At 38.5% G+C, this 16,630-nt stretch overlaps 1 protein-coding gene across 1 annotated transcript in view; it reads left to right on the forward strand.

Moving 5' to 3' along the window:
* FRYL (FRY like transcription coactivator) overlaps positions 1-16,630 on the forward strand; it is a 110,820-nt gene that overhangs the window by 25,231 nt on the left and 68,959 nt on the right. Inside the window, exons 16-24 of the mRNA XM_015822839.1 lie at positions 929-1,036; positions 2,468-2,705; positions 2,992-3,177; positions 3,259-3,345; positions 6,435-6,703; positions 7,530-7,725; positions 11,187-11,311; positions 12,927-12,984; positions 15,056-15,147. Coding sequence (XP_015678325.1) covers positions 929-1,036; positions 2,468-2,705; positions 2,992-3,177; positions 3,259-3,345; positions 6,435-6,703; positions 7,530-7,725; positions 11,187-11,311; positions 12,927-12,984; positions 15,056-15,147 — 1,359 coding nt within the window. The remainder of the gene's footprint in view (positions 1-928; positions 1,037-2,467; positions 2,706-2,991; positions 3,178-3,258; positions 3,346-6,434; positions 6,704-7,529; positions 7,726-11,186; positions 11,312-12,926; positions 12,985-15,055; positions 15,148-16,630) is intronic.

Consider the following 16,630-nt stretch of genomic DNA (forward strand, 5'->3'; position numbering starts at 1 on the left):
GGTTCGCCACCACAGCCATAGAGGATCTATAGCTTTTTAAAAAAGCAACCTTTAAAAAGCTGAGGCATGCAATCTCAGTCTGCCAGGAACATGAAGTCAGAGCCTGATCCTGTGAAGAAACTTTAGCCACTGGGACATCTAGTGTGTTTTGGGAGCTGCAGTCCACTGAAAACTAGCAATGAGGTAGCAAAACAATACGTTTGACCTGTGTGTTGTGTTCAGTCTTCCTGGGCAGGTGTGGTTATCTTTGCCTGGGCTTTGATTGGGTTCTCCTCTGGGATGGTTCTTAGGCCATATCGAAAACAAGGGACAAGAATGAAGTTAATCTGAGGGAAAATGATATTCACACACCTGTTGCCTATTCTTTTGTTGCTGTATTACAGAAGAAATTCCTGTTTCTAATTAACATCTCACTTTTGCAATGTCAGTTTATGTACATAGTTAGCATGCTAGTTCTTGTTACATAGTCAGAGATATAGTGAGTATAACAGCTGTTTTAACAAGGGTGGAAATCTGTAATCATTCCATAAACTTTCAGTTGACTTAATAAAAACATTGCTTCAACTTTTTTTCTTTTCTGTGGTCAGCGTGGTTTTTAATTTTACTGTTTAATGCAGGGGTAGTCAACCTTGGCTCTTTTATGACTTGTGGACTTCAACTCCCAGAATTCCTGAGCCAGCTAAGCTGGCTCAGGAATTCTGGGAGTTGAAGTCCACGAGTCATAAAAGAGCCAAGGTTGACTACCCCTGGTTTAATGTATTAAGCCATTGTTTCCATCGGGGCTTAATCATTATAAATATATAATTGCTTTTCTGTTAAAATATATAATTTCATAGTTGTAATTAAAATAAAATTCTTAAGTTGGTACGGATGCACAACCCATCTAGTCACTGTGAAATAAGCTATGTAATGTGATTCTCATTGACAGGGGTGAGAGAAAACCAAAAATTGATTTGTTTAGAACTTGTATCGCTGCTATCCCAAGACTGATCCCAGATGGAATGAGCAGGAATGACCTTATTGAACTGCTTGCAAGGTAGGATTAGCCAAGCTTTTACTCTGGAGTAAACAATGGTCCTCAGTAAGTTCCCTAGACAGCGCATTGTATCCTCAAGACATCCCTGTTTTATCTCTTTGTCAAATTTTAAGATAAAATTATTGTAATTTTTAAAAATGAGAGTGTGGAATATTTCAGTATCATCATCAGCTCTAAGAGTTCCTTTTAGCCCCCAGGTTGTCATTAGAAAATAATTATTCTTAGAAAAATCAAAATTACGAATGGTTGGGGATTCCTCAGATATTTGCCAAAGATCGATTTTTGAAATTATGGAACTATTCTGAAAAATACGTTACAAGCTAAAATATACATTCTACGACTGATAAAAACAAAATATTCTCCTTTTGCTGCTTTAAAATATAAAAGGTTAGCAGAGGGTATTTCACGATCAAGGCTCATCTCCAAATGTTGGCTGCTCATTAAAGTTTCACCAATAATCTTAATGTTGGGTTCAGGCAGATCTCAATTAATGAGTAGGTTCATAGAGGAGCACTTTTAACTCTTCATTTATATGGGCCTGCTCTATGCAGAGTTTTATAGTTTCAAATTGTACCTTGGAATTTGAATTGGATTTAAACAAGTCACAGCTTCATCTATTGTCTGGCATAGAGGGGTCTCAGAGCTGGTAAGACGTGCTAATCTAGGATGGCTGCAGGCAAAGCAATAGTAGTTGTGCTAGTGATACACAAAGTTTATTTAATTCTAAAGGAATAAGGATGAATAAAACCTAACTGAAAGTTAATAGTGAAAGGATAGGAGTTCATGCCAGGGAGTGGAAGAACTTGGGAAAAGAGTAGTCTTATAATTTGCTTCTAGTTTCAGGAGCAATTTAATCACAATTAAATCATCTTTAGGGGACTGGAGGCTAAAACATATAAGGAACGGTTGCTGGAATTGGGTATGTCTAGTTTAATGAAGAGAAAGACAAAGTGGGACATGATAGCAGTGTTCCAATATCTCAGGGGCTGCCACAAAGAAGAGGGAGTCAAGCTATTCTCCAAGGTGCCTGAAGGCAGGACAAGAAACAACGGGTGGAAACTAACCAAAGAGAGAAGCAACCTAGAACTAAGGAGAAACTTCCTGACAGTTAGAACAATTAATCAGTGGAACAACCTGCCTCCAGAAGCAGTGAATGGCCCAACACTGGAAGTTTGTAAGAAGAGACTGGACAGCCATTTGTCTGAAATAGTTTAGGGTTTCCTGCCTGAGCAGGGGGTTGGACTAGATGACCTCCAAGATCCCTTCCAACTTTATTATTATTATTATCTGCAGTACTGTATCACTGCTAAATGTGCATAATGCAAGTTCTGGCAAATTACCACCCCAATCCTGTATATTGCCTTTCATCTTCTTCAGACTTCAGACTTCTTTTTCATAACAAATATGCTAATTCTTCATTGTTGTCAACAGGCTGACCATTCACATGGATGAAGAACTGCGTGCCCTGGCTTTCAATACTTTGCAAGCATTAATGCTGGATTTTCCAGATTGGCGGGAAGATGTTTTGTCAGGATTTGTTTATTTTATTGTTCGTGAAGTCACTGATTTGCATCCCACTCTCCTGGACAATGCAGTTAAGATGTTGGTACAGCTAATTAGTCAGTGGAAACAAGCAGTCCAGATACAAAACAAGAACCAGGAAACTCAGGTATAATTATGCTGTGTGAATGTATGTATTTTAACTGAGTAATGGATTCCCACAAATGGGGGCATTATTTTAGATATGTGGATACGTGGAAGATTGAGCTTGTGCTTGTTGGTTGTATTCTTGCAAGTGCCTGACCTTTACCATACTGGACAACATGATGAAAATGTTGTCCCATGAGGTAAAATTGCCGATGAGGCTTTTATCTGCCCCTATGTATATTCAGAAAGTGTAAATACAAATGAATAGATCCCATTGATTTTAGTAATTTCTGTTTTTCACCTTTTAGCGTGGCATAGCCAATGGAAGTGCTCCTACCCTTTCCCTGGAAAGGACCCCTTATTCTAGTGTGTTCCATGTGGTTGAAGGCTTTGCGTTGGTTATCCTCTGTAGCACAAGATCTGCCACTAGGAGACTAGCTGTCAGTTGTCTTAAGGAAATAAGAGCTCTCTTCACTGTTTTAGACATGACTAAGGTAAGCAAATTGTCATGTGTGTCTTGTGTTTATCTTAATGCTGCCTTGACTTTGTCACGTATCAGATATTTGTGTTCTTAGGGTGATGATGAGTTGGCCATAGATGTAATGGACAGATTGAGTTCATCAATCCTTGAAAGTTTCATACATCTCACAGGTGCTGACCAGGTAAGATTCATTCTTTAGAAATCATGAAAAAATAACAAATGCTTAATGATTGATTAATCTTTTGTTTTACATTACACATGTACAGGTAGTCCTCAATTTACAACCGTTCATTTAGTGACCATTTGAAGTTACAATGGCACTGGAAAAAGTGACTGATGACTGGTTTCACCCTTGCAACCACTGCCACATCCCCATGGTCATGTGATCAAAATTCAGCCACCTGGGAACTGGCCTGTGTTTATGACAGTGGCACTGTCCTGGAGTCATGTGATCACCATTTGTAACCACCCCAGATGGCTTCTGACAAGCAAAGTCCAAGGGGAAGCCAGATTTTCTTAACGAATCGATTAATGAATCACATAACAACTGCAGTGATTGACTTAACAACTGTGGCAAGAAAGGTCCTCTTTCTTAACAACTGTCTTGCTCAGCAACAGAAATTTTGGGCTCACTTGTGGTTGTAAATTGAGAACGACCAATATTGCAAGCCTTGTACGCACCAAAATAAATATTGAGCACTACTTCTTAAATCTGAAAAAGCCTTTAAACCTATGCTAAATAAAGTCTTAATTGCTGTATTTACTCTTTCTCAGGATTACATGACTGGAGAGACCGTGTTCATTGAGAATTGTAACCCTAAGCGTGCTTTACAAAAGGCCACTGGACTTTGTTTTTTCTTGAAGACGCTTCGCTTCTCATCCAAAAAGTTTCTTTAGCTGAAGAAGCTTCTTGGATGAGAAGCGAAGCGTCTTCAAGGAAAAACAAAGTCCAGTTGCCTTTTGAAAAAAGCACCTTTGGGACAACCATGACCTTGGATGACTGAGAATCTCCATAGACATTGAGAACAGCAGATGCTGTTGACAAGGACTGAATGGGTGGGAAATGCAAATAGTTGCAGACATTGCTTCAAAAATGGGAATAGCCTGGCCCAGCCTCATTCCTTTTCTCTCCTGTTTCCCCCACCCCCCACTTTCTCTCACTTCATCAGTTTGGTTCATCACTTTCTCTTCATTTCCCTTCTAGTGCAACTATCCCTTCCCTTTCCCCACCTCAACATGCTGTTTTTTCCTTATATTTTACTGGTTTTCTTCTGGAAGGAAGGAAGAGTCTCTTTGCTTCTGTGAGTAAGAGAGAATGATTACTATATGCACGTAGGGAAATAACGTTATACGTGGTAGTTTATTTTACAGAGAATTAATAAATTTTAATCCGTAGCTACTAAACTGTGGCTTCAAGCACATGTCCATATCCATATTACAACGTTCACATATTTGCATGGGGGTGGGGTACTATAGAAGCTGGCAATTGTAGGCGGATAGGGTGGGAAACTTGATTTTTATCCATATTACATATTTCTCCCTTTCTGTATTCTCTTCGAAGGGTGATGCTGATGAAGTATTGAATTTAGGGTTGTCTTTCTTTCTGGTAGATACAATAATCTCTTTGAGTAAGGGACAGCTTACTTTGGCAAATGAAATTGGAATGTTGACTTTTCTTCAGTGCTATCCCTAATCCTCGTTTAAAACTGAAAATTCAGATGTCTTTTGTCTATATAATAGTTGTTATTGCTCAGTTTCAAGGAAGAATGCCATCAACCATAGGGGAGGGGGGCAGTATTTTGTTCCCCAATATTTCTGGCTTTGTGGACTGGCAGAGGAAAGAGGGGGTGGTTGTGCGCGAGTGGCTGGCAAACGTGTACACATGCAGCCCCATTTGCAGGAGCGGCGTGCATGCGGGCCTGCCAGTCATGTAAATGGAGTGCATGCGCACGCGCTCGCCCACTGCTCGCGCAAGTGAGAATGCGCGTACGCGATTGCCGGCTGTTTCTGTGGCCCAGTTTGCAATCCCCTCACGGCCCACATGAACCTTTATGCTATAGTAGACAGAGTTCCTCCAAGCTCTGGAATGAGATGCCTCAAGTATGCTGTTATCATTCTAAACTGAAATCTGAAGATACTTTGAAAATTGCACTTTAAGCTTCAGTCACGCTTTCAAGTTTAAGCTCGTGAATGGTTCATGGGAACGGGCAAGTTAAATCAAATCTAAACAAAGTATTACTGTAGAAAGCCAGGCTCTTGCACTTGGGATTTAATTAATTTTGAAAGATCGGGTTAACAATTTAGGGGGCGTTCCCTGGTATTTGTGTTGGCATAGAAAGCAGGTAACATTTTAATAAAATGGTATTTGGTATGTCATGACAGAACTTTCTGAACTAGCCTGATCTAACAATAGCTATGTATGTCTTGATTCTATTTATTTTTATTTATTACATTAATATGCAACCCATCTCACCATGACTTGGGAAGTCTACAGACGATGCAACGATAAACATAAAAACGATTAAAATGGAAAAGAGTTACCTCAGAGCTGAGGCGAAAGGGACTGACTGCACGGGAATGAGGGCTTCTTCTTATCCCCTCAGCCACTCCATCAAGGAGCAGCCCCTCCCCCATCCATAATGATGTATATGCCATTTTAGTGTGGGGCTATTTTTGAAGAGCTAATTCACTCCCATGCTGAAATAACTGCATTGATAACGTTCTGTAGTGCCTATACATTAAGCACAATTGTTTTGGAACAACTACCAGATTACTGTCTTTCCCCCCACTTTTAAGAGAAATAATCTTTATTTTGTACACTTATTTGTGCCCTCACCCTCAGAGATGTAATGATATCAATATCTTAATTGTGTAAAATTGTGAAAGGTTTTCTAGCCTTTTCTCCTTTTCTTGGAAAACCCCTGTGTTCCTATGTCATCTCTGCTAATGTTAAATATGATTACTAATTAGAATTAGTAAATCCTAACAAAATCCTAACAAGAGGGAGCATCTGTGTCGGAGAAGGGAACAGTAAAAGAAAAATCCATACGTTGCTCTGTAAACTGTGATCTGACTGAATTTACCTAAAAGAATATTTATTTTCATTCCCCCCCCCCCCCAAATATAGTACTTTGTGCTTGTTTTGCCAAATAAGCCATTTTTGTTTTGCAGTGGGAATAGCCTTAGTTTTATGTATGCCCATAGCTTCAGAGACCAATTTTAAAGCATTTTCGGTGAGCTAAATGAATTTATTTTTGTTTCCATACACAGACTATGTTATTGTACTGTCCCAGTTCAATAGATTTACAAACATTAATTGACTGGAGCTCTTCTCCTATCAGCCACCAATTTGATGTCGTCAGTCCATCACATATATGGATATTTGCACATGTGTCTCAGGGCCAGGACCCCTGGATTATTAGCCTTTCCAGTTTGATGAAACAGGAAAATCTGCCAAAGCACTGTCCCACCGCAGTGAGCTACGCTTGGATGTTTGCTTATACCAGGCTCCAGCTGTTGTCTCCCCAAGTTGACATAAAGTAAGTCACCCTTTAATACAACGAAGTACTTTCATGTATATGGAGGAAAACAGGCTGAAAAAAATAGCTAATATTTTAATTCAGTGAAATATGTACTATGAGCTTTAAAAAAAACCAAAGTGGGATGCTAAAGCAAAATTAGTTTTGCAATTTGCTATTAATTTATATTTTAATATTGTGTATGTATGTGTGTGTGTGTGTATATATATATATATATATGTAGGTCTTTGGTTATTCGGGTTTTCTCCCGCGTAAAATTGGAAGTGTCTTGGCGACGTTTCGACAAAGACACTTCCAATTTTACGCGGGAGAAAACCCGAATAACCAAAGACCTACATACAAACACCCGTGAAAACCTCAGAAACTGAATATAATACAGATAATCCTCATTTAGCAACCAAAATTGGGACCAGCAACTGCAAAGCGGTCAGTAAATGAAACAGCAACTGTGCTTTAGTTTTCATTTGCTTTACAGACTTGCCAAGGTCATAAATATGATAATTGGCCGTAAAGATATTTTCCATCACCACCATAAATGCAAATGGGCACTAGCACAGACTACCTATGTTGGATTTTTTACAGGATTCAGAGAAACCGCGATAAGTCACCCCTGTTGTTCCCTTGTAATAGAAACCATATTTTAGGAATACAAAGATTTAATTTAAAATCTTCTCCTAGGTCAGAATAATTATAGTAGTATACACATAAACCTCAGTTGTGATATCTTGCTTAAACATTGAGTCTCATTTAACCTTAAATACTCAATGCATTATAAAATCTTCTCCCTCAAACTTTTCATTCTTTTTTTTTCTTTTTTTCTTAACAGCAGCCCTGTCAATGCCAAGAAAGTAAATACTGCCATCAGCAGTGATTCCTACATTGGGCTCTGGAGAAACTATCTGATTCTTTGTTGCAGTGCCGCAATGTCTACACCATCTTCTGCATCCACAGGTTCCGTCAGGTGTTCCCCGCCTGAGACGCTGGCGTCTACTCCAGATAGTGGCTATGGCATTGATTCAAAAGTATGTTCATCCGGTGCATTAAGCAGTTTATATTTCTGTTCTTCTTAAGCAGTTTGGATTTCTTTTCTCCTAGATGAGGTGTATACAGTTAATAGAGTAGAGTAGAGTAGAGTAGAGTAGAATAGAATATGGATAGACTAGGCTAGGCTAGACTAGGATAGGATAGAATAGAATAGAATAGAATAGAATAGAATAGAATAGAATAGAGCTGGAAGGGACCTTGGAGGTCTTCTAGTCCAGCCCCCTGCTCAAGCAGGAGAACCTATACTATTTCAGACAAGTGACTGTCCAGTCTTCTTAAATTTCTTGTTCATTTATTGAAAATAAATTTCAGAAATCCAGTGTTGTTCCCGCAGCTTTTGAAAATCAAAAGATGTATTTGTCAGCGCAGGAAAGCTTAGATAGAGCTACAATGTTTTAAAGCCCCAGTTGTTATTTTTCTTCATAGAAATGATTTATTATATGTAGTTTTCCTGTAAAATGATGCTTGAATCTTTTTCTTATCTGAAATCTCATTTTGTCATACTTCATTTTATTTTATAAAATAAAAGAATCCCTAAGGCTTTGGTTTCAAGCTAATTCCATTTGACTGTCAGTTAAGCTGTCGGTTTTGTTAGCGAAGCTCCAAATTGTATTAGAAATGATTGAGTTACTGTTTGGATACACAAGCTCTCAAATAAGCTGGTCTGTAGAGGAAATAGTCAAAGCTGAATCCAATAATTTTATTTGTTTTATTTATCCAATTTAGGTACTGTCCATCTCACTTAGAGAGACTCTGGACAGTTTATAGCTAAAAGCATATAATATAAAATAGAATAGAATATTCTTTATTGGCCAAGTGTGATTGGACACACAAGATATTTGTTTCTTAGTGCATAAGCTCTCAGTGTAGCTACAAAGAACTAAGGTGATAAGTCAGGTACAAACAACACGTGATAAATCCTAAGATACCCCTAGGACAGTGGTGGCGAACCTATGGCACGGGTGCCAGAGGCGGCACTCAGAACCCTCTCTGTGGGCATGCGCGCCGTTGCCCCAGTCCTAGGCCTTCAGCTGGGTTTTATAAAACCTTTTTGCTTTAGGCCTTCGCCGCTGTGCACAAAAAAAAGGTTCAATCAGTCAATTTCAACTTCTCACGGGAAAAAAAAAATCTCGCAAAGTTGGAATTGATTGATTGAACTTTTTAGTCCCACCCAGTCTGCTGTTACCACCGCAGCCACGCCCACCCAATGGGCCACATCCACCTAATGGGCCACACGTCTCTAAAAGGTTCGCCATCACTGCCCTAGGAGAAAATAGTAGGAAAAATGAGAAGACAAGAAAGATGAGAAGGATAATAGCAATACAGCCCTACTACTACTGCTACTACATCTTTCGGTGTAAGACAGTACTGTGGGGAGTCAGGTGCCTAGAAGAGTTGATGGCGTGGGTGGAACCATAAACCATATAAAAAATATCTCAGTAATATCAGAGCCAAATAAAACATGAAGATACTGTAGAATAAGTTAAAAAGTTAAAATACAAGGGGACTTTTTCAAAGAAGTAACACCCCCCCCCCCCAGGATTGCATGCCATTCTGCAAGCCCCATATGTGCTAGCAGAGCCAGGTCTTCACATCTTTCAAAAAGGTCAGGAGAGTTGGGGCCCACTTCACCTCTGGTGGGAGAATGTTCCACAGGACAGGGGCAGTGACAGAGAAGGCTCTCTTTCTGAATTTCACCAGTCAAAATTCTTCAACCGACTGAGTCCATAACCTACCTGCCTGGCTGTTGGATGCATTAATTTGATGGCATCAACATATGCTTGATAATCATAAAATTTCATTTCTGACCCAGCATGATAACATGAACAGAATCGGTAAATATTGGTACATTGGAATGGAAATTATAGTTTGTTCCTAGTTTTCCGATTACAAATGCAGGTTAACTCAAGCGTGACATGGTTTCTTTGCAGTTACTTGGTTTATGTGGTTTGTTTTATCTATCCAAGGCTCTAAATCTAAACAATTCACAGAAATGTAAGGTAAAAAGGACAGCAATCAAGATTTGATCAGAAAAGTTATGATCGTTTTGCCACAGCAATGTGGGGGAAAAAAAGTTAAAAGGGGGGATGGGGAGCAGAAGTCAAAATGTTTTGCCAAGTTAATTAGTCTCATTTTTCTCAATCTGTGGTGCTGCCTGTCAGCACTTTTGACTTCCATCAAAAGTGTACGTATATCAAGTATATGAAAGAGTGGAGAAGTTTATTTCAATCAATATATACAAACTTATTGAAGGAATGGTTTTATACTTCAAGGCGGCTTTCATGAGCAAAGCAAGTGGTATAACATCTATTTTATAATGTGATAAAATAACCCTATAATTGTAAACGGTGCTTTAAAATAAGTATTGTCCCTATTTCAATATTCGTCACTTATTTCCTCTTCCAAGAAGGGGATTGTTTTCTATGTTTCTTCAAAGTTTTACATTTTTAACCATGGTTTGTCTGTAAATTTAGAAAAACAGATTTTGATTTGATTTGTGGTCCTGAGAGAGAGAGAGAGAGAGAGAGAGAGAGAGAGAGAGAGAGAGAGAGAGAGAGAGAGAGAGAGAGAGTAGTGCATAGTATGCACCATGCCTCCTAGCGCCTCCCTCACCATTAGTAATGCCTTTTGCAGTTATGTGTAAGCTTAAAAGGGGTGCAGCATCAGAGCTTATTAAATCCTATCAGGATTCTCTTCGCTTGATGGATGGGATTGAGTATGTACTGAGGAAATCTAACTTTTTTTCCAAGACATAAACTAAAAGCCATTTTCTGAAATATTTTTTTAACTGAATGAAAATGAAAATTTTCACAATAATATTGTGTCATTTTCCACAATAAAACTTGGTAAAAACGTGAGGCAATTAAAACCAGTAAAATACGTACAGTATATATGTTATCTCCTTAATGTAAAATGTTATGAAAAGAAGTATAGCTGGATGCAAAAAAATAAATAGATAGATTAAATTATTGGGTTTCAGAATCCTCTTAAAAGCTGTTTAAGGAAAAATAATTGAAGCAGAAGATTTGGGAAGAACTGTTTATTGAAATGTTTTATGGCACCATGATTCTATGCACCTATTCATAAAATATGAATCAACAAAGTCAGTATGTAATTTTTGGCTTATATCTATAAATATATAGCTTTTGGAAAGAAAATCATTTCTTCACTGGGCTTAATTGATTAATATGGTAAAAAGGAAAAACATACAGCAAGATGTTACGAGTGAAATAAAGCCAACATCGGAAATACCAGACATGTTCATAACATTCAGATAACTTGTGAAACCTTGTAGACCACAGAATCTTCGTACGTGCAAGGATGCTTTATAATTCTTCCTACCTGTCCTTAATTTTTTGAGCATTATTGCTGTTTAACCTGACTCCAGTCTGATTATGATACTAAAGTGAACTTCGATGCCATTTTTTTTTGTTTCCAGATAATTGGTGTACCATCCCCTTCATCCTTGTTTAAGCACATTGTTCCAATGATGCGCTCTGAGAGCATGGAAATTACAGAATCCCTTGTGCTGGGCCTTGGCAGAACTAGCCCAGGAGCTTTTAGGTAAATAAATGCTTTAAAAGTATCTGTTTTTGCTGCTGACCTGAAATAAAACAAAGCACAACATTCCCATCTTTTGGTAAAACTAATGTTGTTTTTCCTAGTGCTAAATAGAATGCAAATAAACACAAATAATAAAGTGAGTGGGAAAACTCTATAATCGACAGAACTTTCTGGTAGCTGAGCCAAATCGCTTGGCAACACAACTTATCTCCTTTTGACCCCATTAAGTCATGATAATTCTTGTTCAAGAATTACACATTGTGGGAGTTTCTTCTCACATTGATAAGAAATATTGGCAATCCTAGGTTTGTATTATAGATTTATATGTATGATTTTTTAAGGAGGTGTCCGGTGGTACCCCAACTTCACAGGACGGGATGGTTGAGTGAGGAAGGGAAGTAGGAAAGAGGGAGGAAGGAGGAGTGGTGGTAGAATGGGAGGAGGAAGGAGTGGTAAGTGGAAGAGGGTGGTGCGGGAGGGGTACACCGGACACGTCTGTGAATGTTTTGTTTAGTTTTATTCTCTTTGGTTGTTATTGTGATAAAAGATTTATGTTTTTGTTTTTTAAATGAAAAACAATAAAAAAATTTAAATTAAAAAAAAAAGAAATATTGGCAATTATAAAAACAGCCAGCATATTTTTAGTTATCCACTTTTTATAAAAGAGATACGTTTCCAATCCCTTTCATCATAAAAATGGAGAAAATTGGGTTTTTTCGTTCTGGAATTCCTGTATGGTAATCTTAACCTTCCTTCTAGTGAATATTACTAGGCATAGCGCTGGGAAAATTGAGAAGAGGGAAGTCAAACATTTGTCCTCTAGGGCGGGGGTCCCCAACCCCTGGTCCGTGGACCGGTACTGGGCTGCAGCATGCCAGCAACCGGTCCGCACAAACAAGCAAAGCCCTATCAGCAGGATGCAGGCAGCACACAAAACCACGCACTCGCCGGTCCGCGGAAAAACCTCTCACCACGGAACCGTTTCCTGGTGCCCAAAAGATTGGGGATCTCTGCTCTAGGGGACAAACTCTGCTTGTGGTCCCAAATCTAGAGTAGGAAGCATCTAGTTTCCTTCATAAAGGAAGTCTGTCCAATTTCTACCCCATAATGGGTTGCTCCAGGCTTTGTGTGATATATCAAGGACTGCACGCCAAACTAGATGGACCAAGGATATATCTTGAGGGGTATTTGAGGAAGGGGTCTTAAGGGTCTGTAAAACTAAAGGTAAGCAATGTGCATCACAAAATCCCACCACTTTATCAGGGGATGACCTCACCCATTCTAAGGAAACGCTGGAATCTCAGTATTTAAAGTTATTATTTAAATATTCTTCTGCTATGTATTTCTTATGAAAAACATGCACTTTGGGGAAAAATTGAATATGTTCAGTTGTTTATTGACAGGGATTATAATGCCTGTTATATATTATTAGTAAATTCCACAACTGTACTTAACATTTTACATTTCTATAGTTATGTGTGTGTGTGTGTGTGTGTGTGTGTATGAGGTTGATATCTAAATATGCGTGTAATATTTAGAAATACAATTATGCGTATAATATTTAGAAATACAATTATTAAAGTATTACCAAACTGATTTTTTAATTATTACACAGGGAATTAATAGAGGAGTTGCATCCTATAATTAAAGAAGCACTTGAAAGACGGCCAGAGGTAATCACTATTTTAAAAACTGTTTTGAGTACCCAGTGATTTCTGCATTTCTAATTTAGTTATTAAATAAAAACCTTAAAATTTGTGGCACATCAAGATTTTACACAGTGGCCTTTTAGGTATTTGAAAACTCCCTGGTTGGGAAAGAGGACATTCAGTACAGGTAGTCTTTGACTTAGTGACCATTCAAAGTTACAACGTCACTTTGACCATTTCTCACATTAATGACCTTTGAAGCCTCCTCATTGATCATGTGATCGAAATTCAGATGCTTGGCCGCTGGTTCGTACTTATGACAGTGGCAGCGTCCCAGGATCATGTGATCACCTGTTGCAATTTTCTGACAAGCCGAGTCAATGGAGAAGCCGGACTCACTTAACAACCAGGTTACTAAGTTATCAACTGCAGTGATTCACTTAACAACGGCGGCAAGGGAGGTCATAAAATGGGGCAAAACCCACTTAACAACGGAAATTTTGGATTCAATTGTGGTCGTAAGTCGAGGGCTACCTGTACTTTGGTGGAAGACCTGCAGGAATTCCAAGCCTAGGTTTGGAAGCTGAAAAAAAACCCTCCAGGAAGACAGCCCTAGCAAATCAATGTTAGCATAATTACCAAGGAAATAGCATGGATATGCCCTTGGAAACAACAGGAGAGCAGTTTTATGTCAAAGTCAGTAACAGCATATAGGACTGGAGTGCCCAAGAAAAAGATAAAGGAGGCCTCAATTTTATTGACCCAGACCCAGCTGTGATTTAATAGGTTTTAGTTTATCGCAGAAGGCTGGTGGGGGATTGCCCAATGTTGATTTCTACGTTTTTGTTTCAATCTTATGCCTTATAACGATGCTCAGAATTACATGATGGGGAGTTTGCACATTTTGTGATTTAGAAGTTTCCAGTAGAGCTTTTTTTTTTTTTTTTTTACTCTTTATGAGCCACACATAAACCCAACGTGTACAGTATTTTGATCTGTTGTGAGAATTACTGTATACGTGGTTGAATTTTCACATTTACGTTGTCCAATAAAAGAATTGCACAATATTTGTTTAAATGGTAAGATTAAATGCATTGTTCTAAAAGAAGTCTTTTTCTGCCTCCAGTGGAATTGCATAAGATTTATATTTCCTTTACTGTCCATTTTGCTAATGTATTTAAAATAAGGCCTTTATCTTGGTAGAGATTACGTACATTAAAGTAATAATAGTCTACAATCACGTATAAATATATGCGTGTCTAATATTGGACCATAAGAAAGGCTGAGCGCCAAAAAATTGAGGCCTTTGAACTATGGTGCTGGAGAAGACTCCTGCAAGTCCCCTGGACTGCAAGGCGATCAAACCGGTCAGTCCTAGAGGAGATCAACCCTGACTTTTAGAAGGCCATATCCTGAAGTTGAAACTCAAGTACTTTGGCCACCTAATGAGAAGGAAGGACTCACTGGAGAAGGGCCTAATGCTGGGAAAGATGGAGGGCAATAGAAGAATGGGACGACCGAGAATGAGGTGGCTGGCTGGAGTCACTGAAGCAGTAGGCGTGAGCTTCAATGGACTCCAGAAGATGGTAGAGGACAGGAAGGCCTGGAGGAACGTTGTCCATGGGGTCACGATGGGTCGGACACGACTTCGCAACTAACAACAACAACAAATATTGTTCTACTGGTAAAGGAGAATATTTGTAGCTGAGAGATGAAGAGCGATCCTTGGTGCTTTCCGAGTGTGATTGTTTTCTTGCAGACATTTCATTACCCAAACCAGGTAACATCATCACTAACATTGATGTTACCTATTTTGGGTAATGAAACGTCTGCAAGAAAACAACCAAGCTCAGAAAGCACTAAAGATCCTTAATATTATTCTGGCAGGAAATAACACGTTTATGATTTAGCTTTTGAAATTCCCATTTTGGCAAAAATAACCAAATTCATGCAATAATTTATCAGTTTTCCAAAACAAAGCATCATATTGTTTATCTTTGCAAACAGATGAAAGTTAAATGTCCAAACTGGTGTGTTATGATGTCAAATATCAATATAGCTTTACCATGCTGTTCTCTTTTAACTTCTTCAACAGAATATGAAACGACGTAGGCGGCGAGATATATTACGTGTGCAACTTGTAAGAATATTTGAACTGTTGGCAGATGCTGGTGTCATTAGTCACAGGTAAACAAATCAATTTTTATTCAGCTATACATCAGCAAAAACAGGTAAGTACAGTAGTGGCCAAAATTGTGGAAACCTTTTGGGAAAAGTGTATTTTTGAATTTTGATGGCTAATATAACACCACTTTTTTTGGAGTAGTACCATAAAATTATATATCAATGGAAAGATAATTTAATCAAGAATGTAATACAGCAAAGTTTGTTCAATTATCTGTACTGTATTCTATGAAAAGTTATAGCCAAATAACCAGAAAAAAGAAGCACAACTTGCTTAGGTTGATATCAGGAAGCTTTCCTTCATCTGATTGTAGCCAATGAGAGTGAGTGTTTAGAGAGCCAATCAAGTGTCATCTTGTTTTGGCAATGAGCCAATCAGATCACAGTAGGATTCAGTGATTGATGTTGCCCAGTGATTGACTGGTTGCCCAGAAAGCGATGTAAAATGGTATTATTAAGTGAACAAGGCTACAGTTATAAAGAAATTAGAAGAAAAATTGGTGGAAACGTAACCAAAGGTGGCATTTCTACTGTACACTTTTCCCAAAAGGTTTCCACAATTTTGGCCACTACTGTATATTATCTAAGAGTGGTCTGCAGAAAACTACCTTAAATACTGTGCTGATATGCTGAAGAGGATCATAGGACATTATTATTTTTTTGATTTATATCTCACCTTTCTTTCATGTACTTAAGGCAATGTGCAAAATATTCCTCCTTCTTTGTTTTCTCCCTACAAATCTCCCCAATGAGTAGGTAAGACTGAGACAAACTAATGGCCCAGTGTCACCCAACAAGCTAAGGGTGATTTCCCTGATGTTAGTCCAGTTAATTACAATGACTTTTATCCACTCGCACATCCTCTATATTAGAATTATATCAGCATTATAGAGCACAAATTATGGAGTAGTTCCTCTGATTCAGTGTTTCTCAACCTTGGCCAGTTGAAGAAGTGTGGCTAATTCTGTGAATTGAAGTCCACTGATCTTAAAGTGCTCAAGGTTGAGAAAAATGGATTGATTCGGCTAGCATTGCTATAGTGGCTCATATCAAAAAAATTACAGAGACACATATAGCCTGAGAGTTTATACTAATATGTCTTTCATCAAAATTCCTCCCTACCAATTGCTGCTGTTTGTTCCTACAGCAATTGCCCTCCTCCCAAAGGCATTTATATTTCAGGGACTGCTTGTGGATGTGATGCTCATCAGCTCCTACTGCTGATGGTCCATTGCCCCTTTGTGCAATGCCCAACATCTTTATTGGACTTTATTTTATAAGAAGATGGGGCTTCCCGCTATAAATAAATCCCAAGAAGCAACCACTATAAATAAGCCCGAGAAGCAACTTGGCTTCCATACGCATCCCTAGTTTCCATCCAGGAAGGCCATCTGAGGAAATATTTCATCCAGTGAGTTCAATTCCTCTCTGTTCTCTAGGAGATAGATGAGCTCAAATATTTATTTATTTATTTATTTATAATTGG

The sequence above is a fragment of the Protobothrops mucrosquamatus genome, unplaced genomic scaffold, assembly GCF_001527695.2.
Source record: "Protobothrops mucrosquamatus isolate PMUCROS unplaced genomic scaffold, P.Mucros_1.0 scaffold1694, whole genome shotgun sequence".
Classification (NCBI taxonomy): Eukaryota; Metazoa; Chordata; class Lepidosauria; order Squamata; family Viperidae; genus Protobothrops; species Protobothrops mucrosquamatus.